At 35.8% G+C, this 17,912-nt stretch overlaps 1 protein-coding gene across 1 annotated transcript in view; it reads right to left on the bottom strand.

Moving 5' to 3' along the window:
* The window catches only part of VTA1 (vesicle trafficking 1), a 67,302-nt gene extending 51,685 nt beyond the window's left edge, over positions 1-15,617 (bottom strand). The window contains exon 1 of the mRNA XM_002912635.4: positions 15,506-15,617. Within this exon, the coding sequence (XP_002912681.1) occupies positions 15,506-15,617 (112 nt within the window). The remainder of the gene's footprint in view (positions 1-15,505) is intronic.
* Between the last annotated feature and the right edge of the window lie 2,295 nt (positions 15,618-17,912).

Below are 17,912 nucleotides of genomic sequence, written 5' to 3'. Positions count from 1 at the left end.
GGTGATGGGTAGTAAGGAGGGCACATATTGCATGGTGCACTGGGTGTTATACGCAACTAATGAATCATCGAGCTTTACATCGGAAGCCGGGGATGTACTGTATGGTGGCTAACATAACATAATAAAAAATCAAAAAAAAAAAAAAAAGAAAATTTGAAATTGGAAAGTGCTTGGGTCCCTGATGACTTCATGGAATTGACACACGTTGGGTACTGACAACATCAGACTTTGTTTTAAATGAGGGAGTGAGTACTTATCTGACTTAGCTACTGTTATTTTAGATTTTCAGCAATAAGAAAGCAAATCTAATCCTAATTAATAAACAGAACCATGCTCTCAATTCTTATTGACCCTAGTAATTGTATGCACTCTCCCATACAAGCCACTCACTCCATAATTAAATTACAATCTCAAGCTGTGATACTCCCTAAATCAGTATATTAATCACCGACACTAAACACAATTTCCATTTCTTCCAACATGAAACTACGCCTATTGCAATAGGTGGCCAGTTCACTGGTATCTATTTCTTCATTACAATCAGTCTTTTCTCTGCAACCAGCTTTGATTTTGTATTTTTCTAGAACTTTACAGCCCTATCTCCTTCTACCCTTAATTTTTTTTACCAAATGCCTCTGACAAAAAACACTCATATTTAAACCCAACTATCTTCTTTCTCTGTGCCCGTATATGAGCAATAGTGACCACTGACCATTGTAAATATAATTATCAACCTCAAATGAGCTTAATGCTTGCCTTCCCAACCTCCCAAACGACTATTTCAAACATATGTCAATCCCTCTGAACAACCACCTCACCCAAAAACATGCACAGAAAATTTAACAGACGTTAATTAATTATTCACTACCCAAATATACTATTGGCCAATAGGATATCATGATAACGTGAGGAAATACAGTAGTTTCATGTTCCTAGGAGGTCTTTCTCCTATCTTCCTAACAGAGTAGTGAACACTGTGGACACTGAATCTTACAATCCATGGAGTGTAGTTTGTAGAGTGTAATTGGTGAAGCAACTTTGGGGATAAACGGCTATTCAGCATAGAAAGGTTGAAAAAATGAGGTTGATTATTAGGCTGACATTGGCTTTAGTGGCAGCCATCTAGGACTTAACCATTAAGCAAACATGCAGAAATTAATTGGGCAGTTTTCTTGTTACCATGAGAAAGTGATTTAAGTGACTTATTCATATCTAAAAAGTACAATTTTCAGCTTCTAGTTTGTTATTATTTTTAACTACTTCTGTTGTTTACAATAAAAATAGAGAATATCTATATCTCCTTTGAAGCAAAAATCAAATTATTCCCAATTCATGCCACCACAGCCATTATCATCCTCCCTCACAACAATAAAATAAAATAAAAACAAGTTTCAGCTCCTATCCTTTAAAAGTTAACCTTAACACAGATGGTGGTTACCTGATATACAATGTAATGATAATACAGTTAATTGGTTGCACCCACATGCATTCTTTCTTGGTTTACATGCATATTTAAGTCTTTGCAATTACAAGGACATTATTACATAATAACACCTCTAATTAAAAAACTGGGAAGAATCACCTCAGAATTGGAAATATTTAGGATAAAACTGGCCTGGCTTTAACACTTCTGAATATCTCAAGCAGTTTACTTCTTAAATACAGAAAATTATCTTGTGATACATTTTTAAATATTAATAAAAGCAAAAAGACCTTAAACTACTTGTGAAAATTAGCAAGTACACTAGAAGATCTTTTTGCCATAAAGGATAGAAAAAGGAATCACTTTCACATAGAGCTCAAGACAAGTAATTCATTGTGGCAGCAGCAGGATGATGAAAAATTAATGTCTAAGATGGAAAATTACCTACTAAAACAGAATAAATATGTAGCTAAAATCATCTATAAGAAAATATATTTGATTTATTTCATCAAAGAAATGTGTTTATTTTTATGAATAAATATTATTTGAAGATGAGTAATGAGGCACATTTGCAAAAGGATTAAATACTTTCCAACCTAACTTTAATTTAATGTGTGGCATTTAGGAGATAAACATTTACTAATCCTGAAGGTATGTGTAATTCAAAGCTCCATAAAATCTAAACATTAGCATTCTAACACATCCTTGCTTATACATAAGAAATATAAAACTATGAAACACATGATATAAACACACAAAAAAAGATATATAAAAGCAATCATGAAGAGTGATGCTATGATAGGTTAAATAAACATGGCACTCAAATAGGAATCATTATGATTTATACTGATGTTTAAAAGATTTTATTCCAATAAATAGAATTGAATATACTGCTCTATTCATAAGTATATTGTAAATACTTGCTATATGGTTAGTATTAGCTTTTGTGAGGGGACTTCCGAGTCAAAGATAAAAAGGAAACTATGAATGAATATCTACTAATAAAGGGTATCTACTTTGCTCATTCCTTCATTAAACAAATATTTTTGGAGCTCCTGTCATAATATAGTAAATATAAGCTACTCCTGAGTTACTAAAAGATTGTGCCGGTACAGAGTAAAAGCTAAGTGACTACTTGATTACTAAAATGAGACCAGATTCTAATTCCAGCCACGGTGGAGTAACCAGACTTGACATTCCACCATAAGCAACAAAACACTAGACAAAATATATGAACCACTTCTTCACAAATATAAATAGCCGGGAAGACCATGACACCTGGAGAAAGGAAACAAACGAGATGACTACACCAATGGTCATTCCAGCATTCTTCCTGGAGGCACATTTGAAACTAAGGAGTGGGGAGGTGGAGCCTCAGGCAGAATACAGTCTAGTAGAGTTGAGAAAACAGACTAAAGCTCAGGATGACTGAAGCAGCTATAAGTGGTGGGGCAGAATTCTGAAGAGAAGCCATGCAGAAAAGAATCCCAGAGGGGCGCCTGGGTGGCACAGTGGTTAAGCGTCTGCCTTCAGCTCAGGGCATGATCCCAGTGTTACGGGATCGAGCCCCACATCAGGCTCCTCCACTATGAGCCTGATTCTTCCTCTCCCACTCCCCCTGCTTGTGTTCCCTCTCTCGCTGGCTGTCTCTATCTCTGTCGAATAAATAAATAAAATCTTTAAAAAGAAAAGAAAAGAATCCCAGATATCTGCACAGGGATAAACTTGAGGCTAAACTGAATACTACAAGATGCACATGTAGATGACAATGCCACAAAGTCAAAGAGTGAATGGAAGCTGTGAGCTGGACCATCCCCAAAGCTGAGATGCATTCAAGTTCCAACCAGGGTGAAGAGTCCTAAATGCGTACCCAAGATATTTAGTAGAGACCCCAAATGGTATGGTATGCTTTAGCAGTAGGATTATCCTGTCCTTAGAGCTACTTTAGACTTGCTCCCAAACTAAATACAAACAAAATAAGACAAAAACATATCACACTTAACTGCAACTAAAATAATTGTTGGCCAGATCAAATCTGTTCAAAGGCCATAATATCCAGACATTCAAGAACTTAAACACCACTATGTCCTGCAACCAATCAAAAATTACTACAGATGACAATAAGCAGGAGAATGTGAACAGCCCAATTAAGATTGAACAATGACAAAATAACAGAAACAGCAGTGACATTAAATTACTGGGAAATCATGATGATGTATTTAATGGAAACCATAAATAAAATGAGGAGAGAAACAAAACATGCACAAAGGAACACAAACAGAATGTCTGGAGATGAAAAATACCTGAAATGAAAAATTTACTGGACAGGATTAATAGCAGTTTAGACACCATGAAAGAAAGATTAAGTGAACTTCAGAACATAGTAACAGAAACCACTCAAAGCAGGGAAAGAAGGATCAGAAGGATCAAAAAGAAAAAGAAATAGAAAGTCAGAGTCTCAGTGAGTTAGGAAAAAATACCAAGTGTTCCAAAATATGTGTAACTGTATTCCCCAGAGGGTAGGTAGAGAGGTGTGGGGGGTGGGGAGTGCTGAAGAAAAATATAAACAGAAAATTAAAATTCCTTACCCAGCAAAACTATCTTTCAAAAATAAATATGAAATAAAAGCTTGTTTCACACAATAGAAACTGAAAGAATTCACTGGCAGCAAGCCTGTATAAGAAATGATAAAGCTCTTCAACAGGAAAGAAAATGATACCAGATTTAAAAGTTGGATCTAAGGAGAGGAGTAGTGAGTGCTGAGAATGGTAATTATGTGGGAAAATATTTCAAAATTTTATTTACTCATTTTATAAATTTCTTTTTAAAAATGACAACTAAAGAAACTAAAATGTAGTTTAGGGCTTATGACATATTTATAAGTAAAATGTATGACGACAGCCAAAGGACAGGAGAAGGGAAAAGAAAGTAAGGTTTTTACCTTGAATGTGAGGTGGTATATTATACTATAGAATAATAAGTTAATGTAAACGCTAAAGTAACCACTAAATAAAATAAAACAAAGAGGAATATCCAATAAGCCCACAGTGGAGGCACAATACAATCCCAAGTGCTTCCAAAGTGAGGCAGTAACTAAGGTTAAAAAACATCTAACAACCAAAAAACCTTGACAAGCCACAGAAAAATAAATGACGGATTGAATGAAAGCAGGAACTTAAGCAATGAAACCTCTTATATAATAACATACTGCTAAAGAATTAGTTTTCATTAGTTGTCATAAAAAATGAACCTTACCAAAGATGTTTTAAAATTGCATGGATGCCAAAGAAAGACAATGACAGTGAAGGACGAATCACTTGATACCACTGACCCTGTCCCTTCAACCTTAAGGACAGGCTGAGAGTCTAAAAACTGATTTACTTTACTCAAAAAAAGGAGTAACTATTAAAATGACCATTTTTTTTTTACAAACTAAAACTCATGTTTGCAGCACGTCTTTAAAAACAAACATAAGGTAAATAAATGGAATGCTAATGGATAAATCAGGTGTTCAGCTTTGTACGTTTTCAATATTAACCTGTCATTACTACAGTAAAGTATCCTGAGTCAGCCTATAATAAAAAATAATAAAATAAAAAATAAGTACTTAGACAACAGGACTATGGGCTTCAATTAATCACAGAGATCCAGAAATCAGTAACGAAGGGGGAAAATTGCTTATCTTTTATTGGTTTAGTTAAGTTTGTCTCACTGGCTTTAAAAGATCCAATTTCTGTGTGATTAACAACCGAAAAAATAATATGCAACTGATTATTAGTCCTAAAATCCATTTGACTTAACACACCAATTTAAAAAACTCCAATACTATTTAACCTTTAAGCTAAATTAAAATTTTACACTCTAGGTGGTGTAACATCTCAGAATTGAAATGGCCATACCTACTTACAACTCCCTGAACAACTGTATGTAATTTTCCAGTGATCATATGAACAAATGATTCTCAAAGAGCACTTACACACGGGCAAAGTCTGTTAATTATACACTGTCACCCCCTAGAGGAAACTTTGTAAAATCACACTTGAAACTATGTTTAGTTACTTGATCAAATTTCAACAAAAGGAATCTTCAGGGGTTTAGCTTTAATTACAACACCAAGCCTGATAGAATCGAAATATATATATCCTACAGTGTCCACATTTAGTAGAGACTCAAAAATATTCTGGCTTCATTAAAGGAAAAAAAGAGAGACACATGTTGCTCAGAGTTATGTTAATGACATCAAGCCTGTCCTCCATTTCTACTCTTCATTTATTAGAAATCTCCCAGATTACTGAACTGCCTTTCTGCTTCCTTCTCATTTTCATCAGTTTGACTAGGCCCTTTACCCTCACTCACTCCGTAATTGGTTTTCTAATTACTACCTACTATCAACAATTTTCCATGTAACTTATTTCTCATCTAGCATTTGCCATTCAGTTCCTGGTTCCATCACTTACTAACAGAAGAATGAGGATGACTGTGGGGTTCAAATCAGATATCCTGAAAGAAAGCATTGTTACAAATGCCAAGAGCTACATGAATGTTAGTTGTCTGGCTTCTTTATTCAGTGACAACTGTGTGGCCATAGTTCCCTCTAGGGACCACAGCTGTCTTAAAATCCCGGTCAATTTAACAAACATTTTTTTTTTTGAGCACCTTTTCTTTATTATGTAAATCTCTAGTGGCCTAGCACTACAGGGCACCTTAAATAAATAAAAAGCACCCAGAATGGTGCAAGCCTTAAGTTTAAACTCTGGAAAAGATGATAGATAAATGAAAAGCAATTAAGGTAGCCTTACAAGACACAATGAGGACTCAGAAAAGCACCTTTTGAAGTTTAGGAGAAGGCCTCCCTGTTCAAGCTGGTGCCTAAGGATAAAGTGGAGTGGGGGTGGTGCAGAAGGAGAGTTGTCAAGGCAGAGGGATACAATGTTGGAAGGCATGAAGACAAGAGAAAATGAGAAAGGTTCCAGAAACAGAATAAAATTCACCTTGATTAGAACTGCTAAAGATGATTCAGAGTTCAAATCACTAGGGGCACTTATAAATATGGAGCTAGTACAGGTAGCTGTAAAAATGAATCTGTCCTTAATAAAGCTTTTGTTTTTAAAGTTTTTATGGTACGGAACATGATCACTTGTAGAACAGAAAATAAACAAAAAAGACAATCAAAAGAAACACTATCCATGAACCTAAAAGCCGTAATCTTTTTCTCCAAGTATATACACATTAAAAAGTTCAATTCATATTTTATATATATATATATTTTCTTCATATCCTGCATTTTCATATAAACTTCCTATGTTACAAAAGATGCTTTGTAATTCTTAAGTGATCACATTTCTTTCCACCCAGTAGATATGCCATAACTTAATTAACCATTCTCACAATGACATATATTTTGGTTGTTTTGCATTTTTCACAAATGTATAATCATCCAGAGGACTCTACATAAAGCTCTCACTATATTTGTGATTATTTCCTAAGCACAAACTTTCCAAAACTAGAATTACTGAATTACAGGTATTTTTACAATTCCATTCATTCTGAAAAAATGCTTTCCAAAACTTTGTACCAATTCACACAGCCCTGTCAATGGAGATTTCACTATATTCACCTGCACTGAGTTACAAATTTTACAACCAAAAAAAGTAAGTGATTTTAATTTACATTACTAATTAAGCTGAATGCTAATAATCAACATTCCCTCCTTTAGTTGTTACTAAAGAGCATACATGCTCTTTGTCCATTTATCTATGGGGATCTTAGTTTTTATAAAACAGTTTTGTATGAGTGTTTTATATATCAGGAATACCAGCCCTCTGTCTCATCTACTAGAAATATTTTTCCTTTGCAATGTTTTTTAAATTAATTGTACTGTTTGTGTCATACAGAATTTCTAAATGTTTCCAGTCAACTCAATCATTCTTTTTTTTTTCTTTTTAAAGTAAGCACTTAAAGCGTATCTTTCTAGAAGCTAAAGGGATTACCTGTTTGAAGTACAAACTAGGAAGCTCTGTCAGTAGTTTAGGTGTAAGATGACGGCATGATATACCAAAGAAACTGAGGAGGTAAGTAAAAGTTTAAAAATTTAATGACTGATTGTGAGAGATATGAGGGAAGTGAGAAAAGGTTAAATTTGTAATTTGGGGCACCTGGGTGGCTCAGACGGTTAGGTATCCAACACTTGATTTTGGCTCAGGTCCTGATCTCTGGGGTTGTGGGGAGCCTACTTCTCACTCTCTTACCCCCCTGCCCGTCCCCCAGCTCATGCTCTCTAATAAATAAATCTCTTAAAAAATTGTAATTTTTAGCTAATAAATTTTCAAATCTGACAGGAATGGGAGATAGTCCAGAAAACTTTAATATATCAATACTGGGCCAAAAATATTTCAAATTGAAGAAACTGATAAATGTATAAAATAATTTCTCCCCAAAAGCATAAAGTTCTTCTTTATCAATTACTTTTCTTTAATCTAAAGAAAGAGATAAATCTGTGTTTTAATCCAGGTCAGATATGAGAAGCTTCTTAGTAATATTTAGGAAGCCAGCATGACATCGTTACTAAAAATCTGACAATGGTAACACACACACACACACACACACACACACACACACACACACACAAAAAGGCTGAATGAGTATTACTTAGGAACTCTTCTTGAAGGAGAAAAATAGAAAAAATAGACTAGGACATTAAGAAAAATACATGATAAAACATACAGAGTTGACACCAACAGCATGATATAAGAAAAGAAAAACTGATAAACTGGGTACTACCAAAATTAAAACTTTGTCTGTGACACCCTGTTATGAAGACAAAAGAGAAGCTACACACTGGGAGAAAATTTGCAAAACAAGGACTAGTAACTACAATGTATTAGGAACTCTCAAAACCAAGTAAAGGCAAAAAGGCAGAGAGGCAAAAACAGACATTTTGCTGAAGGTGATATACAGACAATCAATAAGCACAAGAAAAGATGTTAATTTCAGTAGCCATCTGGGAAATAAAAATTAAAGCCATGATATCAAGTATCAGAACAACTAAAATAAAAAATAGTGACACATCAAATGCCAGCGATAATGTGGAGAAACTGGGTCACTCACCACTCATGTTGCTCAGTGGAACACACAATGGCGCAACCAATCTTTTTGAGAACAGGTTGCCAGCTTCTTACAAAATTAAACACTAGGAAGGTAGGGAGCTCTGTGGACTCTCTTCCCTAACAGTACTAATCCCATTCATGAAGACTCCACCCTCATGACCTAATCATCTCCGAAAGGCCTCACTCACGAATACCATCACTTTTGGGGGTTAGGATTTCAATATGAACCAAGGAGGAGGGAGGCAAACATTCAGACCAAAGCACAAACCAAATGTCCTTCAGTGGTTAAACTGTTAAACTCTGGTACATACATAGCATGCAATACTACCGAGCATTAAAAAAGAAACTATTGTACATGCAACAACTAAGATGAGTTTCCAGGCAATTATTACTTGCTGAGCGGACAAAAAGTCAACTCCAAAAGGGTATGTAATGTATGATTCCATTTATATAATATTTTTTAAATGATAAAATTTTAGAAATGGAAAATAGGTTAGTGACTGCTAAGAGACAGGGGTGGCAGAGGGTTGAGGAGGGATGGGTGTGGTTACAAAAGAGTAAGGAGGGATTCTTTTTAGAGAATTGTTCGCTATCTTGACTTTGGTGATATAGGAACCTATACCTGATAAACTGTTTAGAACTAAATAACATATACACAGGAATAAACATAAAACTGGGGAAGGATGAATGAGATTGGTGGATTTTATCAAAGTCAATATTCTGGTCATAATATTCTAACATAGTTTTGCAAGTTATTTCCACCGGAAGACGCAGGGTAAATGGCATACAATTTTTCTGTATTATTTCTGACAAACGCATTTGGATTTACAATTACCTCAAATTAAAAAGTTTAATTAAGGAAAAAAAAAAAAAACCTAAATGGGATTCTTTCCAGGAATGGAGGGGTGTTTCAAACAGAAGGACATTTTTTTTAAATTACATACTACATTAATAAGTTCAAAGAAGTAAGCATAAGCATATTAGCACTTGCACAAATAGTAACAAAAGTAATTTGATACACAGCATTTTAACATACATTCCTGATTTAAAAAGAAAACAAAAGACCAAACAACAAAGAAATATAGAAATATTAAGGTAACAATTAAAAAATGATAAAACACTAGAGTATTCACACTAAGGCCAGAGATAAATCATTTTTGTAAATACATATAATACTGAAATGGAGGAGGCACAATGTGTACATCCTGAGAACAAACCTATGACTTAATCTAAAATTCATCAGAAACACAGCAGGGTAAGTTATAAAATACAGAGCACTGGAATTCTTTCCATTGCATTTCCTCACTGTAATTAGAACATGTTAAAAAGCCATAAATTACTATAGTTACTATACAGTTCATGTATTCAATCAAGAGACAAAATTTACACACATCCACCGTGTCTTAGGTACTATATTAGGAGTTAGAAATTCAAAGATCATCAACATAAGACATACTTCTTGCTCTCACAGAGCTTACACTCTAGTAAAATATTAATAACATTCAGAGAGATGGCATTTATTAAATATTTATGAATGTCAATTACATGCCAGGTGGTGAGAGAAAGCAAGGTATTAATCCTTGTCGTCCAGGAGAATCCAGAAGATTAAAAGGTAAATCGGTGTTTGTAACACAATGTAATTAAGATGGAAGGCACACTGGAACAACTTCCAGACCATCCTTATAAGGTAATGAAAAGCAGCTTGCAAAAAGTATAATTTGTACTGAATCGGTAAGAGTGAGCTACCAGGTTAAGAGGAAGTCAGGGATTCCAGGCAAAGAGCAGCATACATAAAGCCTTAGAAGTAAAAGAGCTTTACCAGTCAGCAAGTACTTTAGCATAATAATCTTGATTTTTTTCCTCACCAAAAATTCTTTGCTCTAGGAATTTAGAAAATTGTTTGCACTAAGATTATAGACATGTATCCCTTCACCCATTTTTAAGTTGATATCTACCACTTTTCACCAGATGTTTAAGCAAGTAAAAAAGATCTAATTTCTGTACATCAAATACATACATCTAAAAATGATACCATTCTTTCAACTGTATCATAACAATTTGATATAATTTTAAAACACAAAAAGCTCTGTCTTTAAGCATCAGAAATAATACATCTTGTAACTTTTTTAACCTATACTTCCATTTACTTATCCTATAGAGTTTTATTATAAAAGAATGTATTTGTATGCTCAAAAGTCCTAATTTAATAATCATACTTTTCTGCAACAAGAAAAATGTATAAAAATTGAAGTATAAATTTATCAAAATTTCCCATGAGATAAGATGCTAAGTGTTTAAATTTTTCCTCTGGATTTCCTCTAAGTGTTAAAATTATGTGATTATTGTAATGCATAATTGATCAAAACAATATCAATGTTACACATTTCAAAAATCATTAAAAAGGTAAAATTTATCAGAAATGCATCTTATAATAAGCTAAACTGTGTTATCTAGGAATCAATATGATTTACTGTCATCCAGAACCACAGCAGAGCATTGGTTCTGTTCCCACTTTCATTTTTACAAATTTAACATGAGAGAAAATGCATTCGCATAAAGCAGCAGATGAGAATGGAAGTTTTAACACAGCAAAATCACTGAATTCTTTTAATTCCTTCTAGGTTATAAGCTAAAAAGCATACAACTATCTATCATCAAATACTATTTTTAATAATCTCTTAGCTGACATTTCATACAGGTCAGAATCAAAATTTGTTTTAAAACTAGAAAAGGATTTGTCACCCCATCATTAGTGTTATTCATTTTCTCAATTCTGTGAAGCACACCAAAAAATCTTACAAAGATTCATCATTTTATTTCATGACATTGAGACAGGATTATTCTAAGACACTGACAGGATTGGGAAAACTGAAATACTGTTCATTTTAACATCCTCTGACAAAGAAAATAAAACAAAAAAAAACGAACAAAACTCAAAACCAAGGTAAATGTTTTTCTCTTGCTTTAAATGTATTTCTGAAAAAACAAAATACCTCAGGAGTTAAGGATTAGACTCGTTTAGTTTGAGAATGTCTACCATATAACATTAATGGCAAAACCTGCTGTTAATGACAAACCAGCCAGCCAGTGGAGGCTTACTTCCTCAGAAAAATCTGACATAATTTTCCAATTCGAATAAATATGTTAAGCCATGTCCCCATTCACCTCATCTTATCTGAATTCTAATTCCAAAATTTTAGTAAGCCACAGATCTTTAAGTCACTTGGATGAAACAAGGCACTACCCACTTCAGCATTTCTCTTTTCGTTTGGCTCTTACATCAGGAATGATATTCTTTAAAATAAAAATAGAAAATGAAAAGGTTAGGTCATTTCATGAAAACTCTTACATTTTGGGAATTCAGAACACTGGCCTGGCTTTAACACGAGGCTTTATCCTTAACAGATAAAGTGTAAGAGACCTCTGAAAGAGACTTTTCCATTATGGCCCTTCCATGTCCTCGTCCCCACAGCTAAACCTTTTCACATTCTCTCTTTACATGACTCTGGTCCCAAACTGTTCCTCTCCACCCCTCTGGATAAAATCCCAAATTATCAAACAATGGCTACTAATACCTACCAATACTTAAGGACAATTCTTCCTCTTCCCCCTTATAAAATGTTCTGTCCTCATTATTCCCCAAATTAGAATGTTGCTTTTGACATCCTTTCTCAGGCCCTGCATTTTCAAATAAAGGCTTATTCTTTGCTCTGGTTTTCTTCCATATAAAAAAGGGAAGGACAGGATGCTCTCCTTAATACCTTAATTAATAGAGACTTCACTACACCAGTAATTTGAATTGTCCCTTTTTTCTGGACGCCCTGGAAGGTTTTTCCGCCTTCTTTCCCAGGGCAATACACCATAAAAATACTGATGATACACGAGAGCATGCCTTTCTTTTTTAAAGTAGGAGAAGAGCAATTGTGTACAGGATGTGGGAAAAGAGAAGCAGCATACTGCTTTGCTACCGTGATCAAAGGAGCTTTGTCAGAGAAGAAACAGAAGTTGAGAACTGGGGAGATGATTCCTGTAGAATTTACTGAAGTCTGAAGAACACTGATTGGTATGTGGAGAGCACAAATCACAAGAAGTCACCATGAGCAGTCTTCTGTTACACAACAGAAATCAGACCCACAGATACGGCAGCTAAAGGAATTATGAGACAGCAAATATAAGCAAATATTTTTAAAGCATTTAAAGAAATAAGAGTGTTTTAAAAATATAGTGAAAAAGACTATGAGAAATAGCTAGGCTAATTTAAAAACAAAAAAAAAGAGAACATCCAGAAATAAAAAATGAAAAAAGAAACTCAATAAATGGGTGACACAATAGGATATATGGAGGTGAACACAGACCTAAAGAAATTATATAGAATGTAGCAGAGAGAGACAAAGGGGTACAAGCTATGAAACCATTAAGAGACAAATAAAGGAGAGAAGTGCAAACATGTCTAATCAAAATTTCAGTAGAGAACACTTGAACAGATAATAGTAGAGAATTCTCCAGAATTTATGAAAGACACCCATCTGTAAATCCAGGAAGCTAAAGTCCTAAAGAAGGTAGACAAAAAGAAATCAAGTCCTAGATCAGAATATAAATTATAAGAGAGTGATAAATTGGCTATACCTTAAAATTAAGAACTTTTGACCATCAAAGGACTTCATAAACAGAGTGAAAAATCAAACTATGAACTTGGAGAAGACATTTGCAATGCATGTAACAAAGGAGAAATAGTTACATTTAAGAGAAGACAAACATTGAAATAAAAAAATGGACAAAAGCAATAAATAGGTATTTCAAAGAGGAATCACAAATGGTAATTAACATATGAAAAGATGCTCAACCTCATTAAGACTCAGTGAATTGCAAATTTAGCTTGAATTTCATGCTCACCAGATTGGCAAAAATTAAAAAGTCTAATAACTTCAAATATGGTGGGTACCTTGGTGTTCATTTTATTATTCCTTAAACCGTATACACACATTGTATGTGTTCTTTAATATGCGTATGTTTTATAACAAAAAATATTTTCTAAGTACCACTTGGATTTAGCAATGAAAATGTTTGTCTAAGGCCCTGCTGAGAGCAGTTTCAGTGAAATAAAGGGCATGAAAAGCAGGCTGCAACAGGCTGAAAAGAATATGAGATAAGAAGGTAAAGACAACATAGACAGCTATTTCAAGCCTAACTTTGAGGTTAGGCAGACAGGACTATAACTTTAGGAGAATGTCACAGTGAGAGCTTTTTTAAAAATTAAATTTAATTTTTTAAATAAAGGAAACTGTGGCAAGTTTAGAAAGAAATAGCAAAAGGGACAGGATGATGACACAGAAAATGAAAGCCCCTGGCTACTCACAAAGGTTTATAATACAGAGCTCATGAATAGCAGTTAGTTTTAGACAAGAACAAGGGTTCCTACTTCATTGTTATAATTAATTACCTCTCTGACCTTATCACATCACTTTTCTCCTCTATCCACTCCAGTTATAATGGGCTCCTTGATCCTCCTTCAAGCAAGCCCTGCCTCATGACTTTTGCATATGGTAGTTATCCCCCCTTTGAGAATACTCTTTTCCAATGCTTTTCACTACTTTCAAGTCTTTGCTCAGATGTGAACTCAGTGAAGCATTCGATGCGCACCTTGAAAGTGAAATCCCCTCCTCACTCCCTACCACTCTATTCCTAGTACTCCCTATTCTTTTTCCCTGCTTTATTTTTCTTTAAAACCTTCTAATATAATATACTCATTTTATTGTTTAATTCCCTCTTCCCCACCTGTATACAAGCTCCACGAATGCAGGAACTGTAGCCACAGTGCCTGGTAATGCTTGACACACAGGAAGCAGCTCAATAAATACAAGGTGAATAAATTATTAATAGTCCCTACTCGAGGAACTGGAAGAACAAATACAATGGAAATAATACTTTATGATTTGAACAAAATGAGGTAGAGCCTAGAGAATAATCAACTTGCTGCCTACAGAAGAGATTACATTTGAGTTAGATCTTGAATCATGAGTTTGCCAAGCGGAAAAAAAATACATTCCAAGGAATGAAGAACATGGGGGTTTAAAAGGGCCTTGTATACTTGAGAAATGAAAATGGGGTACTGGAGTATGATAGGGAAGACAGTACACCAGATTTTGGCAAACCTTACAATGTTCACAGCAGAGGACACAGCTTTTCAATACTGAAAACCCTTTACAGAAGATTACAGTTGCTTGTTCACTCGTTTTATCTGCCGTCAAGTTTAAAGTTTACATAAGACTACTGGACTTACTACAAAGGAAAAAGCGTGAACAACCTAATCTGTTCTCCATCAACTGTAGACTATATGTCTCATAATCAACCAAAGTCATAGTCAATGTCTCAAACCCAAGTATTACTCAAAAAAGTCAGACAAAAAATTCTCATTGGTGGGAAAATGGTCAAACTCAAGGGCTAGTTTTGTAGCAACAACCTTCCATTTCACCATTTATGAGTTTTTTTAATGGGCTTGCATGTTGTCGTACTTAACCTGCACTTATTACTATGTTTTCGATTAGTCTACCTTGCTTCTGTCCACATCATTACTGTCTTTGGGACACTCAGCTTCGTTTTAGCCCCAACACAATTACTTAACCATCCAGGCTATTTTTGAGACACGAGACTCTTGAGTGCACCCGGAAAACCTTAGGACATGTGTTAGCTCATGAGCCCACGTAGCCAGTGTAGGAGCATTTAACCACAAGACTAGAGAGGCGGCGAACACCGACGGTGCTTTTTAAGTTTTGCCTCTCTAGGGCCTGCGAGGGGGCTGAGAACAGGTGAGGTGGGAGAAACCCAGAAAAGGGCGGGGCTCCACTGAGTTCCCACGGCAGGCCAGAGGTCAAAGCTCAGGTCTAAAGCTGAAGGGGCGGGGCCTGCCTTAAAAACGACGGGGCGGTGTGTGGGCCCTGGAGGGTAAAGAGGGGCACGGCGACTCGGAAAGACTCACAGTAATAAGCCACCACAGGGTCCCGCTTGTCATGTTCCTGAGCCGTCCGCAGATGATGCTGTATGCTCTTAAACTGGGGGGGGAGTGGGGGTAGCGGAGCAAGCGCGGCCATCTCTATTCCAGGAATCCCCACTTCCTACTCGCGAGCCACCGACACTTCCGCTTCCGGCTGGTTGGTCGCGCGCACGGACGCGAATGGCAAATCCCGCCCACTCTCCCGTTGCTCAGCGACAGCAAGTCAACTACGGGCTCCCAACTGGGACAACTTCAGTATACCTCGCTCTTGGAGGTTAGAGCCCAGAGAAAGCTAAGCGACTCCGCGGTTGTGCCGCTTGTGGCACTAGCGCTCTCTGCTGGCTGCGAGTGGGAGGGAAAAGAGCTTTTGTTTTGTTTTACCTTGTCGCGTCCCCCATGTCTTTTTTTTCCCCTTCCTCCCTCCCTCCCTCCATTCCTCCTTCCTTCCTCCCTCCCTTCCTCCCTCCTTCTTTCCGCAAAATGGAACGTAGAAAGGGGAAAGCAAGAAGAGAATAATGTTGATTGGGAGAAAGGGTAAAGGCATGAATTGCCTTTAATATCGTTCAGAAATTATCACTTCCAGTTTCTCAGATTATTTTAATAGCGTCCTTAGGAGCCTTTCTGATTTTGGAAAATTTAAATTCAATTATTGTGGAAGATGAGATATGATGTGTTTAAATTTTATATTGAATTCTTCTATAATGACACATTGGATAAAATAACCAGACTCTTTTCAACTTAAATACTAAGCACATTAAGCTTAAAGAAAATTGAATTTTTGTGCTCAACTGGTGAATGAATAATCTGAAGATAATTTGTTTCTGGAGAATGATCAATAATTTGCCAAGTATTTTCACTCATACCATTGTAGGCATCAACTTTTCCTTCTGCCATCAGTGACTTCAATTTTTTTTCTCTCTTTTCCCTCCCGTTCTGTCATTTTCCAGGACTTTACACTTTATTTGCCTCCTCCAATAACCTTCCTCTTTATTGCTTTATTTTCTCAATTCCTAGTTTTGAGGGTTCATCTTAAAACTAGTTTTCATTGAAATCGCAACATCTCCGAGGAAGAAGATCTCAACCTCTGAAATTTGTCCTGCCTGCTATTCTCTAATCACCAAACCATCTTCCCCATTCCCCCCACCCCTGCAGAAACTGCTCTGTGTCCTTATTAGCCCTACTCCACATCTTTTGTCTATTTGTGCTTGCAGAGTACATTACCTTACTCTGGGTCTGCCTTTTTTGTACCCAACAAGAGACTGAGTTCTGTATTCTCCCCAATCTCAGTAATGTTCACTACCACATGGCGATGTATGTGCTATAGACTGAATATTTGGGTCTCCTTAAAATTCATTTGTTGAAACTCAATGCCCAATGTGATGGTATTAGGAGGTGGAGTCCTTGAGAGGTGATGAGGGCAGAGCCTCTACAAATGAGATTAATGCCTTTATAAAAGAGACCCCAGAGAACTAGCTGGCCTTTCCCCCATGTGAGGATACAATAAGAAAGCAACATTCTACGCCTAGAAGAGCAGTCTCACTGGAACCTGACTGTGCTGGAACCAGATCTTCCAGTCAGAATAGTTGGATTGGTAGAGGAACTAAAGCAGAGTGGGATAACCATAAATGTCATCTCTCTGTCCTTATGACTTCTCATTTATTCTTTTCCTATTCTTGATTGTCAACTGTGGTTGTTCTTAAAGTTCACCTAAGAAGTTTGTTTGTATTTTTTTTCCCCGAAGACTTATATCTAGGTCTCACCCCCAGACCCCCTGATGTAATTGTTCTGGGCTGGAGCCTAAATATCAGTATTTTGAATAGGGCTTCAGGAAATTTTAATCCAGGGTTGAGGACCAGTGCCCCAGTGAATCATCAATATGTAGCTCATGTTTCAAGCCTTTTCCACTCTCTTTAAGCTAGACTCTCTGCCCTGATTGCCTTGATCAGAAGCTTCAAATCCTGATATTGAGATTAAGGTCATGAGATATGAATTGTTACCTCACCTCTGCCACAACAAAATAATAATAACGAGCTAGCATTTCCTGAGCATCTATTATGAATTATGCATGTTTCTAGGGACAATATCAACTCATTTAATCTTTACCACACCCTATGAAGAAGGTATTATCATTTTCATTATTTTATAAATAAAAAAATGAGGCACTTAGAAGTTATGTGACTTGCAGCAGATCACAGTCAGTAGATATGAGTGTTTGATATTAAAATCCATGTGCTCTGGTTTCAGAGCCTGTGAATCTAACCACTATTGACTTTAATGCCTCTCTATACCAATATATCCTTGTATTTTATGTTTTTCCTATTGAATGATCCTATGGCTGAAAATCATGTGTTCTTTTTTTTTTTTTTTAAGATTTTATTTATTTATTTGACAG

Source organism: Ailuropoda melanoleuca, chromosome 10, assembly GCF_002007445.2.
Source record: "Ailuropoda melanoleuca isolate Jingjing chromosome 10, ASM200744v2, whole genome shotgun sequence".
Classification (NCBI taxonomy): Eukaryota; Metazoa; Chordata; class Mammalia; order Carnivora; family Ursidae; genus Ailuropoda; species Ailuropoda melanoleuca.
This window is presented reverse-complemented; position numbering and strand designations above follow the sequence as displayed.